We start from the raw sequence: 18,087 nt of genomic DNA, 5'->3' as shown, positions 1-18,087 counted from the left end.
AAAGATATCTTAGTTATCAATGAAACCAATTCACAGATATTTGGTGAAAAATAACATCGAAACTGAAAATGTATCTGGAAACTCCCATAAGGCTTTGCACTCGCAGGTCTCAGACACATCCGGTTGCAGTGTACAGTGGTGAGCCCGTGAAAGAAAATCCGCCGAAAATGGATTTACCTAAGCCACCTGAAGGTAAATGCAGATAAGAGAACTAACAAACGAAACCACATTGCAGGTTGTGTTAAAGAGATAAATTAATTTAGACTTTTTGTTATCAAGCTTTTTTCCCGGTGAAAACTCCAAATGGGACTGTACATGTACAGTAGTAATGAAGCAGCACTGGCTCTGCGGTCATCAGTTATCAGTAACTCACACTTCCACATTCTTACTTTCACATTGCAGTAACCAACACTACAAGAACAACTGAACGTGAAATTCATGTCATTAATCACTGTTTGAGGCAAAATAGAAATTAGGACAACATAGATTATCATTATTATAACCAATGCTCACTGTTACTGTTAGATCTTCTTAATGTTTTGTCCTATAATTTCAATTAGATTTGTAATAATTGAATGGACTTTATTTTGGTATTGCTGAAAATGATTGAAGCTGTAACAGAAAAATGTTTCATTGCCTTATTTAAATTGTAATTTTATAATATGTACATATTATATTTCCAGATCAAGACCTGAAAAATATCATAGACAAGCTTGCACAGTTTGTTGCAAGAAATGGACCAGAATTTGAAAATATGACAAAAAATAAACAGAAGGACAATCCAAAGTTCTCCTTTCTCTTTGGGGGAGAATTATTTAACTACTATCAATACAGGGTTACATCGGAGCAAGCAAGTGAGTTTAAAGGAAACTTGGAAATAATCTGATTATTACAGCATACCTTATGCATGTACATCATTTCAGTGCATAATACACATTGTTCAGATAGTGCTGTTACGGTACATGAATGGGAAACTTTGATTTGTGCAGTATTTCCAAACATGTACTTATTTCAATGTTGTTATCATTTTCTCAGGAATTTGGCAGACACATCTCTGTGTGTAGTGAGAAAATTTTACAGTCTTATTTTTTCCATTCAGTCATCAATCAACAAAAGCAGAAACTTGCCCAACAACAACAACAGCAGCAGCAGCAACAACAGATGATAGTGCCACCACTGGTGTCTCTGCCAGTTGTCCCGCCTCCTGTCATTCCACCAGGACCATGGCAACAACAGGCACCGCCCCTTTCACAGCCTGGCCAACCATCACCACAGATACAGCAGCTGATGCAGCAAATACAGCAACAGCAGCAGCATGTTCAAGAACAAATCAAGCAGAGTGAACAAAACCTGGCTGCCCAGTACCAGAGTCTTATACAACAGCAACAGGTTGGTTATGGACAGGACAGAAGAATATATGTCCATTGAAAAGTTAATATTGAAGAGATGGTAGTCTGTTCTCTTTATCCTGAAAACTGGATATTTGAGTGTTGTATTTTTAAAGCTCTCCAAACCCCATATATAGTGCTGTGCTTCTTCAGTGCTTGCATTTTGAGAATTTTTGTAAACAATCTTTCATCTGTGATATTGGATCTTCTGTGTAGATTGATCAATAGTTGATAGAATGTTGATGCACTGAGAGATAATTCCTGCAGTTATTTGAAATGTTATTGTATCTTGAACATTGCAGTTACAGGTCATCACAGTTCATCGCAACTACAATACGATACAAACATGAAGAACTCTAATTTATATCAGATTTTTTAATTGGTTAACTTGTGTTGTATTTCCAGATGCAGATAGAGGACGCTATCCAGCAGTCTCGTGATGAGACGCTCCTCCAGTTGAGCCGCGAGTGTGATATCAGACTGGAGGACCTGGACAAGATTGTCACCCCTGTCATTGAATCCTGTACAAAGGATGCTATATCTGTGAGTAGGCTTCCAAATACCAACCTCAGCAGTAACAATGTGTTATTAAATGACCTAATTTCTCTACTTAGTAATATCTAGTTATCTTTTCTCCTGTAATCGTGACATAAAATAAATTGCATTTTACATATAGTTTTGTAGCTTTCTTCTCTTTAACTACAGATTAAAATGTATATTATAGCAGGTCTAGTATGTCCATGCTTAAAACATCAATATTGCAGAGGGAGATGATTTAATTTGTGTCTTTATGGGAATGTTTTTATATTAAATGGTTTTTAATTTTGCAGGCTGGGAAAAATTGGATTTTTGTCCACAACACTTCAAAAGCACATGCTGACCTTATATCATTATACTTATTGAAGAGGTGATTATTTGAATTCACAATTATAAAAGAAAATTTAGAACAAAAATAAGACTTTGGTCATTGTTAGACTGAATAAATGACCACCCCAGTTTTATGCAATTATGCTCTTAGATTCTGACATTTAGATAGTTATGATAGAGGTAATATTTTTTAAATGAAAGAAATTGAGAATGAGAATGCCATCAAAACGTTGAGTGGAATATTAACCCGATGTCAATAAAATATTTTGAAAAATGTCCTGTTAAGGTTGTCAACACATTTGTTTGATTTTAGGATAACAGACAAGAATGCCACGTTTGAGTGCCGCTTGTACCTTATTTATTTGATTAATGATGTGCTGCACCATTGGTAGGTTATTTTAGTTTTTAAGTAGAACATTAAAAGATTTATCAATTGGCAGTACATATTGTTTTTCAACTTTGTGTCTAGTTTTTCTAATAACCAGTTGTAAAATAGAGTTCTATAAGTGATGCTCAGTATCGTAAATTAAAGAAGCAATTATAAAATCACTGCAAACTATATTTTTATTTATCATACCCTTAGTAAACATGGAAATATTACCAGTGTTTTATATCTTTGACTTAGTGCTCGAAAAAATGCTGAAGAGTTAAAGAAATCCATTGAATCAGTTGTAACCCCCATATTCTGTGCTGCACACAATGGAATAGATAGTGAGAAACAGCAGAAATTAACTAAGGTGAGACAGTGGGGTATTTATGATATTTATTTCCTGATAAAAGTTTTTAAAAGATAATTTGTAAACCGTATAATGTCCAAATTATATGATCAAAATTGCAAGCAAGACTTCACCTTTACTTTGTATTTTGCCAGAAGCTGGCAAGTTTTGTCATGACTGGATAAAAGAAACTGGATACTTTGCCATAATTTTATAAGTATGTATATTGTTTTAGTTACTCACAATTTGGGAAAATCAAAAATATTTTGATCCAGCCATTATGGAGGTAAGATGAATGATAGATTTTGCTTTTGTTGTTGTGTATTTTATCATACTCAAAATTAATTGTTTCTTGATATTGCATTGCATATTAGTCTAAAATAGAGGTGCATGATGTAGGGCTTTCTTCACATTTATCAACAATTCTTTCACTTATCATTACAGTAGTGTGTGTTTTCTTTTTGAATAAGTGTAACAGTTACATATCTAGTCACATTATTTAGTTAAACCTAGTTCTATCACATGCTTTTATTAATGATCTTGGAGCTTTAGATACTAATGTTTGTTGTCGTTTTCTTTTTTTCATTTCTAGCCACTAAAGGTGAGCTAAACATGGGTATATTATTTATTTTATCTTTCTGTTAGTAGTAGTAGTAGTAGTATCTGCATTAGTGCATTCTAATTGTAATTTAATTTTGCATATTACTGTCTGTAATGAAAAACAACAAAAAACCATATGAAGTAATTATGAAACTATGGACTTTAGAATCATGGTTTTGTTTTACATTGTTGTAGAATGATTTACACAGACTTAACTCTCAGTCATTGATTATTATCATGTTGATTTTACTAATATCAGCTATTGAAGTGTTGCATTTTTCTCCCTACCACTTTGTAAAAGCAAGTCTTGAATTGATGATGTGAACTGTTACATGATAAAAAACATATTTCAAGAAAAAATGGCAAAAATAAATTAACCTTTATTCATAATCATTGGGCTATATTTGATGTTGTTCTTACCAATTATGTTCTAGTTATCATTTCTATAGTTAAAGTTTACTGTCCTTTAGGAATAAATGGGGGCATTTGTTGACTATGCATGCTAAGTATCGTCCAATTTTGACAAAGAGGGTAATTTTTTTCAGTGAGTGAAATGTAATTTTTCCTTATTTTAGCAATTGACAGACCCAGCATCAGCAATGTCATCATATCAGGTAAGGGAACTCTCAGAAGTGATCAACATCTCTGGAACAACTGAAGTAAAAGTCCACAACTGCTGTATTTGCTATTTGTTACATAGAAAGTATCAAGGGATTTTACCACAGGGAAGTTTAAAGGTCATTGTCTTGTAATCTTGTAAAAAATGATGTGAAAAGTTGATCACCAAATAGAGATTCTAAGCTTTAAAGTGATGAATACATTTTTGTGGTGAAGTAGCTGTCTTAGGGGGTAAAATGTTCCCAAATTAGATGCCATGACCTCTTTTCAGGCCAGTCTTATCAAAGACCACTCGGATGTTGTCAGCCAGATCACCTCGGCCATCCAGTCCCAGTATGCCTCCCTACAGAAACAACATCAGGACTTTGTGAACCATCTGAACAGCCAGCTCCAACAACAACAGCAGCAGTTAGAGCAGCAAAAACAACAGTTGTTACAGCAGTCTCAGCAGCAGCAGCATCAGCAACCACCACCGGCAGGTAGGCTGGGTTACGCAGGGGATTTCAGAATAAAAAAGGAAGGAATGTTTAAATGATTTGAAAAAAGCAGGGTTTGATGCTTCATATTAACCAGATTGTAGTTAGATTTTAGATGTAAATCTAGAAATGGGTTTAGAGTTTCAAGTTAACGTTTGTTATGTGAAGTATATCAGCGTATAACCAATAATTAAATGATAAGCTTAATATTACTGTTGCTTTTCAAAAACAGAGTTAACCAGATTGCTGTTGGGTTTGATAGATATGAAGAAAACACGTTAAAGTATGAAGTTAAATTTGTGTATTTTACCATTCTTCAAATAAAAAGAAAGGTGTTATAACTGTTTTGTTTTCCCCAGGTTTACCACCTGCCCCAAGCTTACCACCAGCCTCAGCAGCAGGAGTAAGTGGTGTACTTGTCATATCTGCCAGAAATTACAGAGAATGATCTTTTAAGAATGGATGAAATATTACCTCAAGTGTATTTGTAATTTTTATTGCATTTGTACTGAAAAAAGAAAAGGCACACATGGCATTTAAATATCAATAGAAATGAGAATTATGTGACCAGCATGTAACCAGTTGACTTCATCATTTCAGGGTCCCATTCCAGGAGGGCAAGGTTTCCCTCCGCCCACCTTTGATCCTTCTCAGCCACCCCCTGTATTTTCCCAGCCACCCCCAGGGTTTCCCCCTGCTACAGCTGCTGGCCCGGCCCCAGGACTTCCCCCAGGTACTGCTGCCAGAATACATAATCTCTTGGCAATAATGTGTTGTATGTGTGATGTGAACAGAATTTTTAAAGTTAGTCAGTAGTCAGTAAACAAAAACCTTGTTTTCAACATTTTAATAAACATTTGCATATATTTACATATATTTACATATATTTTCCAGTTGACTTCAGTCAGGCCCCGCCCCCACCTTTACCCCTCCCCCCAGGGGCTCTCCCAGACCTGAGCAGGCCACCCCCAGGTTTCCCAGGTCTACAGCCGCCCCTGTCACAGCCTCCCCCAGTAATCACAGATGCTGATCTGATGCCAACCATGCCTTACTTTGATCTGCCAGCTGGCCTCATGGCACCACTGGTGAAGGTAGATGTATTCACTTTTGGTTTAATCGTTTTTGTCAGTCAGACAGACTCATACAACTCTATTTTAAGACTTATACATCTCTGATTTTAGTAACGTTTTCACTGTTATACCACCAAATGCCATATAATAGCATTTTAAGGAGGATTTTTATTGTTTTAGTTGGAGGACTGTGACTACAGACCACTTGATCCCAAAAACATCCGTCTGCCTCCACCCATGCCCCCTACAGACAGGCTCCTGGCAGCCGTGGAGGCCTTTTATTCTCCACCCACACATGAAAATCCAAGGGATAGGTGAGATGAAATTGCTCAACAGAAAAATTTTAATGTAGATGCTGTTTACAAAATATTATGAATTAAAATAAAATGAAATTTTATTCATTTTTATTCTGAAAGTTTATTTTTTGAAGTATTTAACTAAGACAGTTTGATGAATATTTTTATTTCAGTGAAGGATGGGAAAAGCTTGGACTTTTAGAATTTTTCAAAGCTAAGCAGCAAGCTAAAAAGATGAGGCAAAAAGGAAAAAGAAAAAGATCAAGATCTCGATCCAGATCCAGATCAAGATCAAGGTCACCACAATCAAGGTCACGATCAAGAAGCAGGTCAAGGTCAAGGAGCAGATCAAGGTCAGCCTCGCCCAGAAGAAGGAGAAAGCCCAGGTATGCTCCTTTTCGGGAATACTTATGCAAATGGTCAATGTATCTAACTATCATTGGCTAAGTGTACAGAGAATTCAAGTAGATCAGGGAGTTTTCTTTTGATATCTGCAGTTGTGTTACAGAAGTAATACTGCAGAAGAATATTTAGAGAATTATACTTCTGCAATAAAGATACTTCCTTCAAGAACCAAAACATTCATCTCATAAAGTTTAATAGTTTGAATATAATCCTACTATTCTTTTTTAATCTTTTTGTTTTTTTAATTTTCTAACAGCAGGAGCCCAGAACCATCGGGGTCTCCATTGCCCTATCAGAGGTCTTCCAGGTCAAAGTCAAAGTCAAGGTCCAGATCTAGGTCAAGGTCACCTTATCAGAAGAAATCCAGGTCACGATCTCCATCACCAGTAAGAAAAAGAAAGTCAAAGTCAAGGAGTCGTTCACCCGAATTCATTTAGTAAGTGCTATTGTGAATAATATATATATTTTTTGCTTAATTGTAATTTCTTGTTGAGTTTCCTTTAGTGCTACATTTTCAATTGATAGATAGTTGTTATTTATAATTTTAACAGATATTTTTCTGATGTTTGTTGTGTGTTACTGTATAAAAAGTTACATGAATAGAACAAGTAAATATCCATATGTTTAATTTGTGTTCCAGTACTGAGCCTTTCTATACCTCCAATCAGAAGCTGGGAGAAGAAAACAAGGGACACATGCTGTTAAAGAAAATGGGTAAGCAACAAACTCAATTTATTTAAAGTGTCTGTTATTTTATTTTAAAGTGCCACTCTCTTTTCTTGTGCAGTATTTCTCTTTCTAAATCCAAATCTGTGTGTTTCAGGTTGGGGAGGGGCGGGGCTGGGGGCCTCAGAGCAGGGCAGAGTGGACCCTATTGATGCTGGGGAGGCCAGAGCTAAGGTAGACATGTACAAAGGCATAGGCATGAACATGCAGGATCCATTTGAACAGTTCAGGAAGAACAAGAGCCAAGGATTCATACAGAGAATGAAGGCCAGGGATACCTAAGGTGAGAGAAGATATTGTCAATTTGTTGTTGGATTATGGGGAAAAGAGTTTACTCAGACCATTTAATTATAACTTATTTAATTTTACTAGTTTTTTTTTTTTTTTGTGAATGTATTGAGGAAAAGTTCGTATTTGTGATAAGCATTTTGTGAGTAATGAAATTGCATTAATGTGAAGTGTTTAAGAATTAAGCCTTGACTTTATTTTATGATATTCTCAAACTTAAGTCTCCACTATCCAGAATGTCTCATATTTGATATTCTATCACTGATTTTGTTTTCCAATTTCAGAAAAATTTGCTTCAAATAGGACAGCGTTGATGGCAAGGAATTCAAGATTTTAACATAAAAAAGCTCATGATACATCTTTCCAAGACTGCTCCATTGTTAAAAACGGACAACTTCATGACCATGTCCAAGTAAAAAACATTTGAAAGACTTCAGTGGTCAGCTTCTTAATATACAGCTTATAAATAACTTTGTGCAAAAATATCTGCATGACCATGTACATATTGTTTAAATTTGTATAAAATAAATCATTCCAAATATGTAGTATGTATTTGTTCATGGATAAGAGATGCCCAGCATGATACATGCTTTGGTTACTTACAAAAAAATACTTGCTGAATTTTTAAGGTTATTGTCCATTTCCACGAAAATTTTAGCTTGCATTTATCATTTTGGGGAATAAAAAGAAACCCTGTACTTTAGTTTTTTTTTCAGTTATACTTTTTGAAACTATGGTAGAATTTGCGGGGGTTTTAGTGGCAATAATTTGACCTTCCCACTCACCTATGCATCTTCAAAAAAAAAAAAAAAAAAAAAGAGGTCTTTACTATCTGGAACTTTCCTGCCAGATCAAATCTTCCTTGAAAAAAAGAAAGCAATTTTCTCCTGTTCACAAATCATCTTTTGACCCCTCCTTGTGACTTGTCACTTTGGCCACAAAGGTTTCCTCTACGTTTCAGAATGAAATATGAACATCAGTTTTTAATATGATGGTTTTTATGTTTTTTGAGGCATGAATTGGGGAAAGATAAGTAGTTTTGCAAGACGTAGACACAGAAAATGTGGATAGTGTGTTTTTAACGGGTAAGGAAGTAAATGGTCTTGACCAGCTATATTAATGGACAGGAATCAAACTGAATACCCTTATACAAAATGAATTTTATTATACAATACTATTACACATAACTCACCACTTAAAACCAGTATCACAAGATACAATTAACATAAAATAATCTGGACTATGTAAGTACACGTTATTCTTTATGAAGAGCAATCAAATGATCACAAATTTGAGAAAGATCCTGAAATTCTTAATGTCTACTTATGTGCGATTTAAATTAATGGTTAGTTATAAAAAAACAAAAGTAATAAATTAAATAACAATTTTAACTACAAAAAGTAAATGGACTGCATTAGAAAGATCCTGACATTATATTAATTTGTCTAATAATTAAACATATTTCGAGAACATTCTGTTTGCCTCTAGAAAAATTAGCCAGCTCAGTTCCTTCCTTTGCAATAACAACAATACAAATGAAATTGAAGATGTTATATCATTTGCTAAAATGACATAAATACAAAACTAAGTAATTTGTATATCATCATATAATGATAAATTAGACAGCAAAGCTGGCAAATATACAGACACTACACAAAAACATTAACTGCAGCTATGCCAATCTCCGATTTTCAAGCATTACCAGCATTTTTATCAGACAACACCTAAATGAAATGATGATAATGGAGTCAAGTCCAAACAATGCAGGTGTGCATGCAAAATACGACAAAAATTGAGATAATTTTTTGCAGAAATAATCCAAAAAGGGCTATTTTTAGGTGTTTTTATCAAGAAAAACCCTTTATGATTTTGAAGTGAAACAAAGTTACGGTTTGCGAATCTTTAAAGTAATAAGGTTTGACAGTTTTGAATGGCGACAAAGAGGACAAGCAGATAATCAGAATGTATAGACAGACAGTGGAAGAGTCTGTATATAAAAATACTAGTAAATAATTTTATTGAGCTTCATGTCATGTTCACTTGCCATATTAACAGAAAGCAATATTCAACAGATTTGATTAGTTCTTTTTATAAAAAAATCATTAAGTTTAATTTATGTCAATCAAAATCAACAAAACAAAAAATGCAAATAGTTATCAAAAGAGAAAGCACAAAAAGATGCTTCCCTCTGCTAATTGATCTCAAGAATAGCAAGACTCTAAAAGCAACTAGATTATAGCTTGCACAGTATTTCCTTCATGGTCCAAGAGAGCAGTGACTACCCTATCTTTAGCACCAGGTTGACATTGATCTGAAAACCAAACACAACAACAGTTTCAGGTCAACTTTCTAGTGAGAACAGTACAGGTGAAATGCATGCCAGTTATGCTGTGATGAAATTGGGAATAAAATTTAAAAAAAGTTGTTTATATAATTACTTTTTGCCTGTGAACAGGAGTGATGCAAGCCATACTATATACAATTTGTCACTCAGGTGGATAAAAAATAATTAATAAACTCTGATATATAAATTAAAGGCAGCATTATGTTACATGTAGCTTTATATTCCCAGTGCCATATAATATCATGTAGCAGTAAATGTGAAATTTCACTGAATTATAATTGATGGCTTTTGAGTTAATAAAATGTAGAGTTCAGGAAGTTTTTAAATCCACCTGATATGTATGCCCGCCTGCTGTACATGCTTGCACTGTTCCATATTCTAGCAAAGCAAGTAAGCTACAAATATCCATGCAAAATAATAATAATAATAATAGAAATAATAATAAAATGCATTATTTGCTGCATGTGACTAGATATTTAACACAATCCCATGTTAACTCAAAATACTGGTGTGAAATCTAAAACAAAACAATAAAAACTCATTTTCCATAACAAGTCATTCATGCACATAGAGATAGTATTCAGTCAAGTTAACGTGGTTTGTACAATAAAACTTCATTCAATATTTGCTTCACAATTCAACATGCACATATTGACTTAAATCAATAAATCTTAAAATCAATTCATATATGGATATATAAGTATATTAAACCTTTTTCACAAAAGTTCAAGGTTATAATATTAGAGATTATATTTACAAAAAACACAAGGCACAAAAAGTATCATGCACTATAGTTAAATCTATGTGTACCCATGCTTATCCAAGACTTTGCTCACACACACATGCACGCAAACACACTAACACATACACGATAATATAATAAAATAAAATAATCTTAAAAGGTTTTACTATAAATGAAAAATCAACAAGGCACAAAAGCATCATGCACTGGGAAAAAATACAATTGTGTGTACACACATATTTTTCCTAAACTTAACTTGTAGATCATTCCAAGCATGAATAAAATCATTCTAGTTCCATTTTTATAGTGATTAAGTACAAAGACTGCCAGCACCCATCTCAGGGTTACAACACTAAATAAGATTTACACTATTGCGATTGCCTCCCGCATAATTCTAATAACATGTACTAAGTCATGGACTGCTCAGCAATATTCAGTAGATTTTGATTTTACTGTAATTAAGGATAAAAAAAAATCCAGCTTCAAATTTCCATATAAATATCTTGAATTCATGCTGAGCACATATTGGCTTAATTGCCTTCACTTGCTAGTCAGAAGAGTTATGAATGAGAAGATAGTTCACATCACTTCGGTGGTACATCCAATTTAACAAGATGTTACTGTCACCCACAAGACAAGAAATACACAAGAAGCAGGGAGACAATACCCCAAAGTTTCCCTATATTATGGAGTTAGTATCTGGTTGACTTTGGACTATGCCATCAGAGGGCACCATTACCAAGTGACTGGAAGTTGGTACTGTAGTCACATCCAGGCTGGATGTAGTGTTATCAAATGAGGCATATTCCATACCTGACTTTCTACGCCGAGGAGGGAGTAAAAAGAACACACTGGAAGCTATGGTGAAATGCCATACACTGTGTGTGTAGGCATAGTTTTCATCTGTCTCCGCAAACGCAAAAACACACAGTCCTATTCCTGCCAGCAGGATGCCTGGGAGCAGATAACACAGCCACCGCTTCTTAGATGGGTAGCAGCTTCTTCTTTTCCTGCACTGATACATCTGAAGTGTAGAAAAGAAAGCAAACAAAACAGTGAGAGTATAAAACATTACATAACAGATCCTCATCAATAAAAACAACAGTTCAAGTGTGATATCAATTAATTGAATAAGACTGCATCTCAGACAGTTTTCTTTATCTCAACATGATTCTTATTTTTGTTCTCCGATATCCATGCACAAAGGTAGGCAAAAAAAAAAAAAAAAATTCATGGTATTAAGTATCACTTACAGTGATCTACTCACTCCAGTATAATTACTCACCCAAGAACCAAATGTCACCACAGCTGCTATTGCGAAGGGCACTATAAATGCTGGGAGGCTGTATCTGTCATACTCCACTCCTATAGAGATCCCCAGGGCCCCCAGCATGTGGAGGAACCACTTGGCCTCATCTGGCAGTCTGGCCATGATGATAATGGTCACCCAGAAAGACATGATGGAGCCATAGAAGTCGCAGAAACTGAGGGTGTCATATTTCATCAAACACCACGTGTACAGTCTATTTCTATCACAAGCATGGTAAAACTGGAACACAGATATTGCACACATTGATATTTTAAAGCAGAGTTGCCAAGAACAGTATTCAAAATGTGTAAATCTGATGTCTTACTTGTTATTAACAATAGAATTACACATATTAACAAAGGGAGTCTGTCCTGAATAATACCTAGAATACATGTGAAAGCATGTTTCAGATGATATAAAATATTAACCAGTGTAGTAGTCTGTCTATAAAACCATCTGCTTTTTACATGATTTTGCTCACATTATATCACATATTTGTAGGTTTAGCTATAATTTTCTTTTCATCTTCCACTATATAAGCACTTTGTTTAGCTCACTCACTGTTGAAAAAAACATGTTGAAGGCATAGACAAAGGCCTCTACGTAGAACCTCCTGTATATAGCCAGGACAATCCCTGGGATAAAGAACAGGTTACTGAGAGTCAGAAGCATTGTCTGTAAGAGCTGGACAGACTCTGGGAGGGCCTGAGACGTGTCTGTGCAGCCATAACCATGGTAACCTGAAAACAACAAAAAATATTACTTAGGAAACCCTATGTATGCAATTGTACGCACACGCCAAGCAAATAAAACTCCACAGCGTAAAATATAATTAACAAAATGTAATATAGGGGATTAAACTAGCAAAAAGTTGTGACAGATATCTAAAGCCTTTGGTACTTAGAGCGCAATTCTTAATAACATGACAGCATCATAAACTATACAAAATCCTGGTTCTTTTTTGAAAATAATACTAAATAAAATCAGTTCAATGAATTCCTCTTCACCAATACGAAATATCAATAAATCAGAAATGAATATTATGAACTAAGGTTGATATGTATAGTAAAGCTTCAGTAAATCATTATAGTAATTTCTTTTACGAAAACTACGTACTGCCATATAGTTGCTAGCAGAGACATGAAGCCTTACCAGTAAAGCACACACATGTGGAGTATATGTTCATCCCCGAGGAGTAAGCCCTACACTCCCCGTACTTCCCGCACTCCCCATCCACACAGGGGGACAGGGAAACATGGAGGTCTAGCAAAGTGTAATTTGTACACAGGACAGGCTTGGTCTGACTGGAATGAGCACATGCAGAAATTATTGACACAAATCTGAAAACCTCGAAAATTGGGATAAAAACGATAATGCTCTTGGTTTAATGGCCTAATTATCTTATAAAGCCCAAGAGCAACCACAGCAAGCACAACAGATGACAGAGATAGAAAATGAAATATAATTACTGGTAACACATCATTTGATATCATATTTTGATATCATTATGTCTTTTGTCCTCTGTCAGTGTCCTGGCGCATACCCAGATTCAAGCCCACATTTTCCACTAGTATTTTTTACTTGAAATTTTGAGAGAAAACCCCCCAGAAATCAACATTTTTGTGTGTGTGTGTGTGTGTATGTGTGTGTGTGTGCATGCGTGCACGTGTGTGTGTGTGTGCCCCCAGAGTGATCTCTCATCCAGCACAATATGAAAGGAACTCTTACTTTGACAGGGCGTCAAATTCGTAGCACAGCGCCTGCAGTCCCATGTACCATCTTCCAGATTCAGGGTAGGGTATGTAGAGGTCCTCACTCTCACTGCTGTCCCCATCACTGGTGTTAGGGAACAACATATTGACGTCAGGACACATCACCCCAGTATCGTCCAGTGGTAGTCTACCTCTCATAATGCAAACTTTGACTGAGGTGTTGTATGGCTTGATGGGCTGAAAGAAGATTTGACAGTGGGTAGTAATTCATTAAATGTCTGTATCAAATACATCTGAAATGAAATGAATTATGTATTATAAAGATCAAGAAATGCGGGTTACATTCCTCCCTCCAGTTTAACTGCCACAGTAGTGATAGTGTTTTACTAAAGGAGCAAAAGATTAAATGGTCCTTTACACATCAAGTGACATACTTAACTGGATTAGTCCTTTTTGAAAAATTGACAACTTAATAGCCTGGTTAATACATTCAACTTCAAATACCCTCATGCTCAAAATGGCAAATTAATTAAGTTAAAAGTAGGTACCCAACTTGTGAGGATCTTGTAACTGAATTATGATGGGCCTTGTTGAAGTGGACAGGTACAGCTCAGTGTAGGGGCGGATGGAAGCCACCTTCTGGGTCTTCCGGAAGATGTTCAGAATTTTTAAGTAAACATTGACGGCATATAATTTTTTTCTGTCTGAAGACAGTTAAAAATGGAGGATGGATCAACAAAGATAATTTGGAAGACTATCAGAAAATATCTCTGGATACGCCCCTGCTGTGTACCTCTCAATGTAAAAAGAACTAAAAAGAACTAAAAAGAACTAAACAACTGTGTTCCAGCCTGACCTTACCATGCTAGAGGAGTTAATGTGTACAGATATATGGAGAGTTCCCCCAGCATCTGACTGTGGCAGTATTTCATAGGACCACACCACCTTAGAGCCGACCGGAATGACCACCGTGCTGGCCAGAGCAACGTCCTCCACGTGGGGCCAGAACTGGGCCCTGAAGTCTCCTGGACCCTGGAACCTTCCCAGGGTTCCTATTGCACACTTTCCCTCCTGGTTTGTCACATTATATAGCACCTCCTGGGCAGCCTGGGTTTCTGTGGTGTTGGCTGCTGTTCTATTGGTCTGAGAGTCTTCATTCATTGGGAATACTGTTACAGTGACTTGACTGTCTGATGATATTGGGGACTGTAATTGTGACCTTCTCTGAGGGGCAGAGTTGATAGATAGACATTCTGAAAGGAACCACATAGAGAACATATTGATATTTACAAATGAATAACTAAAAGACAACTAATATACTATCAGTTAAAGAAGCGCAGAAATGATGAATAAAGTATCATACATCAATTCTTTGCTACCACCATTATTTAATGAAGACAACATATCTGCATATGAATACTTTAAGCCTTTTATATTGTATGGATTGAAACTTATGAAAATAAATAAATAAATAAATAAATAAATAAATAAATAAATAAATAAATAAATAAATAAATAAATAAATAAAAATAGTATCTTTGGTAAAAATATATTTACCATCTGGTAAGACGCTGAGTATAAGGTCCACAGTGGCATTGTAAGTATTGTTTATATACAAATACAGCCAAGTGCCAGCCAGTGGGGAATGCACTGTGCTTCTGCAAGGAATGCCTGCATCTGTGCAGTTCATCAAGTGTGTGTCTTTATCTCTGCCCCTTAGGACAGGGAAACTGGCACTGCGCGTGTACAGTACTACAGGGCACTGGCTGAGATTTGTGTGCACAACACATTTGTTTATGCTGATGACATATCTCCACACATCATTGGGCATAAACATCCTGAAATGATATGAAAAGGTATACAAATCACATCAAGAAGTTGTTTTTATTTTACCTGGGACAAGATTTAACCTCCAAAATGAAATGATGTTTATCTTCAAAAGAAAAATTACTAGAATACATCTCTTTTTAATATGACCATTATATCAATAATTTTCACTACTACAAATGTATTCAGACAGCTCTATTTTTAAATACTTAGTCTCCTAGTGCAGCAGGGTCCTCCTTATTACTGGGCCATCAGTTGACATACCTGTACATTCCCCCGCCATGTGGGCCCAGTTGGACTGCATTACTCTGAGAGGTTGCCATTTGCTGTGTACCCTGCTTGGTGTAGGACAGCATTGTTATGGTGATAAAATAGTGGCACACCTCCTTGAATTCTTTTTGCGTCTGGAACAAAAATATACTGGCATTTTGAATGGTTCTTCTGTAACAACTTCACAACACTGACTGATAGCATAATGGCCAGGAATAATTCTATTTCATTCACAAACATAACTATTAGTGCAAAAACTAACACATTAAGAGAACATCAAGATAAAGCACACTATGACTACTTACTATACCATCACTCTTGTCATCTTTATCCTCAGATATGAAGGCTCCAGCAAAGTAGCTTCCTGGTTTTGGTACACTTAGGTACAGCTCTGTGCTGGTAGAATGGGCGTCTGTACTGATACCAGGTAATGAGATAGACATACTGCGGTTTAAATAAAACTTGTCTGGAAATACGTCACTGCTGATGTTGTGAAGTGGGTAACCACCTTCTTGGATATTCCTGTTAGGAAAAAGATAACCAAAGGTTGATGCAAAAAATATGTACCACAATGACATATATGAATGAAAAATCAAATGAAAATTTTCTCATTATTTTAAGGGCATCATTTCCATCAAAATGAAAGATTTGATCTCTATGATAGCACAGCATATTCGTACAGTTTAAAAGGGGGAAAAGTTCCGCACTTGAAAGATAAGGTTAGATTACACTGCTGCATGAATCTTTTCATAAATAAATGAATAAATGAAAACAGTTATGACATGATACAAATAGAATCATTTCATAAGTACAGTACTCATGCAAGGATGTGTAAACAGGTTACTCAAGTAGCATGTGAAAGCTTAGCCATAACAAGACAAGTAAATGTTGAGTCTGGTTAAAATAATACCACACTGGATTATGTCTTTCACTGTCAGACAAGACACTTTACCCCATGAGTAAAGGATATCCAAAAGCAACACCTTACACTGATATCTTCCTGTTGGGGCACCTGTCATTGCCTTTCACTATTGCTTTCATACTGAACACAGCCCGAACTGTGTCATCTGGGACTTCAAATTTGAAAAGTCGCATATTTTTATAGGACTCATATTCAGAGACTTCCAATCCAGTAGTCCATGTAGTGTCCACAAATGTATAACCTGAAATGAAAAAAGAAATTGTTCACCTATGATTCATTTTACAAAAATATGGTTAAACCCCCAATGTATATCCTTAAATAATTTTTTAAATCCTTGGGTAAATCAAAGACATATTTTTCTTAAAAGATTTTTTTAAATCCTTGGGTAAATCAGACATATTAAAAAAAAAGGGATGACAGGTTGAAATTGGAAAACATTGAAATAATATATTTTGTTATGGCCTTGATAGCAGAGAATATTTTGTCTAAGTGTTGACCTAAACACGTGATGTCCTTGGCCTACTGGCCACCAACTATAAATCCCTCATCTATGTAGTCCTATGGGAGACATCAAGTTGAAGGTCTCTCATTCTAAGGCTGCATTCAGAACAAGTTGATCCACATCTGCTCTCGTGAATACTAAGACACTGTACACATCATCTTACAACTTTTTATAGGCAGCAGAAAAAAATTTGATGTTGCTTAATTATTTGGTAAAACAAAATATATGAAAGATTGAGAGAGCAGAAGTGGGGGGAAAGCAAAATAAGAAGAAAAAAAAAAAGAAAGAAAGAAATTTTAAATAAAATAAATAAATTGAAAAAAAAATTCTGAATCCTTTTTGAGTTGATTGTGAAAGGCAGAGATGCTAAAAAAACTGATGCTACAAAACGGTGTGAAGAAAATGATAATCACACAAATAACACTTTTATGCACAGTGTCAGTGTAGAGAATGTGGGCATTTGTATCGAATTTTATACATGGCTTAATTGCTCTGGCTTTTAGCGCAAAATTTTCAAAATGACACATTTTACAAGACAGGAAAAACCGCAAACAAGTTGATTATAATATTACATCAATCACCAGCTGCGGTGGACTTGTTTCTGCTGGGAACAAGAAAAGACAGGCACATCATTAACAGTACGGACCGCACAATGCTGCATCGGTATAATACCAAATGGAATTCCTACAGATAAATTGTTACACGTACAATAATATCAAAATATCATTTCTCACCAGATGTTCGTGCTACATTCTGTAAAACCCATATAAATATTATCGGCACGACATCCGCATCCATCCTGCTTCACAACCCTTACAACATCACGCCTTTTTAGCCAATCATGGCGAAGATTGTTTACAACTGCGGACTGTAATGAGCATCGAGAGGAGTGCAAAGTCAATAACGTCCAGTATAATAGAATTTTCTGGCAGTTTAGAAATAGAACAATTATAAATTCCATGTGAGCTATACTTGTAAATTATATGATATTATTCTTTCAAAAACTTTG

General features: G+C 35.4%; 2 protein-coding genes across 4 annotated transcripts; one reads left to right on the top strand and one right to left on the bottom strand.

Moving 5' to 3' along the window:
• Nucleotides 1-6: 6 nt before the first annotated feature.
• On the top strand, nucleotides 7-7,995 carry LOC106174854 (calcium homeostasis endoplasmic reticulum protein). Its single transcript, XM_013556577.2, has 19 exons — nucleotides 7-192; nucleotides 684-854; nucleotides 1,100-1,389; nucleotides 1,794-1,931; nucleotides 2,219-2,295; nucleotides 2,569-2,643; nucleotides 2,881-2,992; nucleotides 3,207-3,257; nucleotides 4,147-4,185; nucleotides 4,461-4,668; nucleotides 5,025-5,068; nucleotides 5,266-5,398; nucleotides 5,560-5,756; nucleotides 5,916-6,049; nucleotides 6,205-6,417; nucleotides 6,693-6,872; nucleotides 7,077-7,150; nucleotides 7,260-7,445; nucleotides 7,735-7,995. Exons 1-18 carry the CDS (start codon nucleotides 69-71, stop codon nucleotides 7,442-7,444), a joined length of 2,445 nt encoding a protein of 814 aa, XP_013412031.2. The 5' UTR covers nucleotides 7-68; the 3' UTR covers nucleotide 7,445; nucleotides 7,735-7,995.
• A 595-nt stretch (nucleotides 7,996-8,590) lies between these two features.
• On the bottom strand, nucleotides 8,591-17,964 carry LOC106174890 (post-GPI attachment to proteins factor 6). Of its 3 annotated transcripts, XM_013556655.2 has the most exons (12): nucleotides 17,813-17,964; nucleotides 16,643-16,817; nucleotides 15,960-16,176; nucleotides 15,649-15,788; nucleotides 15,115-15,395; nucleotides 14,419-14,810; nucleotides 13,574-13,794; nucleotides 12,998-13,149; nucleotides 12,407-12,585; nucleotides 11,822-12,085; nucleotides 11,350-11,560; nucleotides 8,591-9,761 (listed from the first exon to the last, which is right to left on the bottom strand). In XM_013556655.2, the coding sequence occupies exons 1-12, from the start codon at nucleotides 17,874-17,876 to the stop codon at nucleotides 9,679-9,681; spliced, it is 2,379 nt and encodes a 792-aa protein (XP_013412109.2). In that variant the 5' UTR covers nucleotides 17,877-17,964; the 3' UTR covers nucleotides 8,591-9,678. The 3 variants fall into 3 exon arrangements, with proteins under 3 accessions (XP_013412109.2, XP_013412108.2, XP_086856294.1); XM_013556654.2 differs by having other exon boundaries at nucleotides 8,591-11,560; XM_087000168.1 differs by lacking the exon at nucleotides 17,813-17,964 and adding an exon at nucleotides 17,787-17,809 and having other exon boundaries at nucleotides 8,591-11,560.
• Nucleotides 17,965-18,087: the final 123 nt, after the last annotated feature.

Source organism: Lingula anatina, chromosome 1 (assembly GCF_051362555.1).
Source record: "Lingula anatina isolate TDL-2025a chromosome 1, LinAna3.0, whole genome shotgun sequence".
Classification (NCBI taxonomy): domain Eukaryota; kingdom Metazoa; phylum Brachiopoda; class Lingulata; order Lingulida; family Lingulidae; genus Lingula; species Lingula anatina.
Note: the sequence above shows the minus strand (reverse complement) of the source record. Positions and strands in the feature narration are given on the sequence as shown.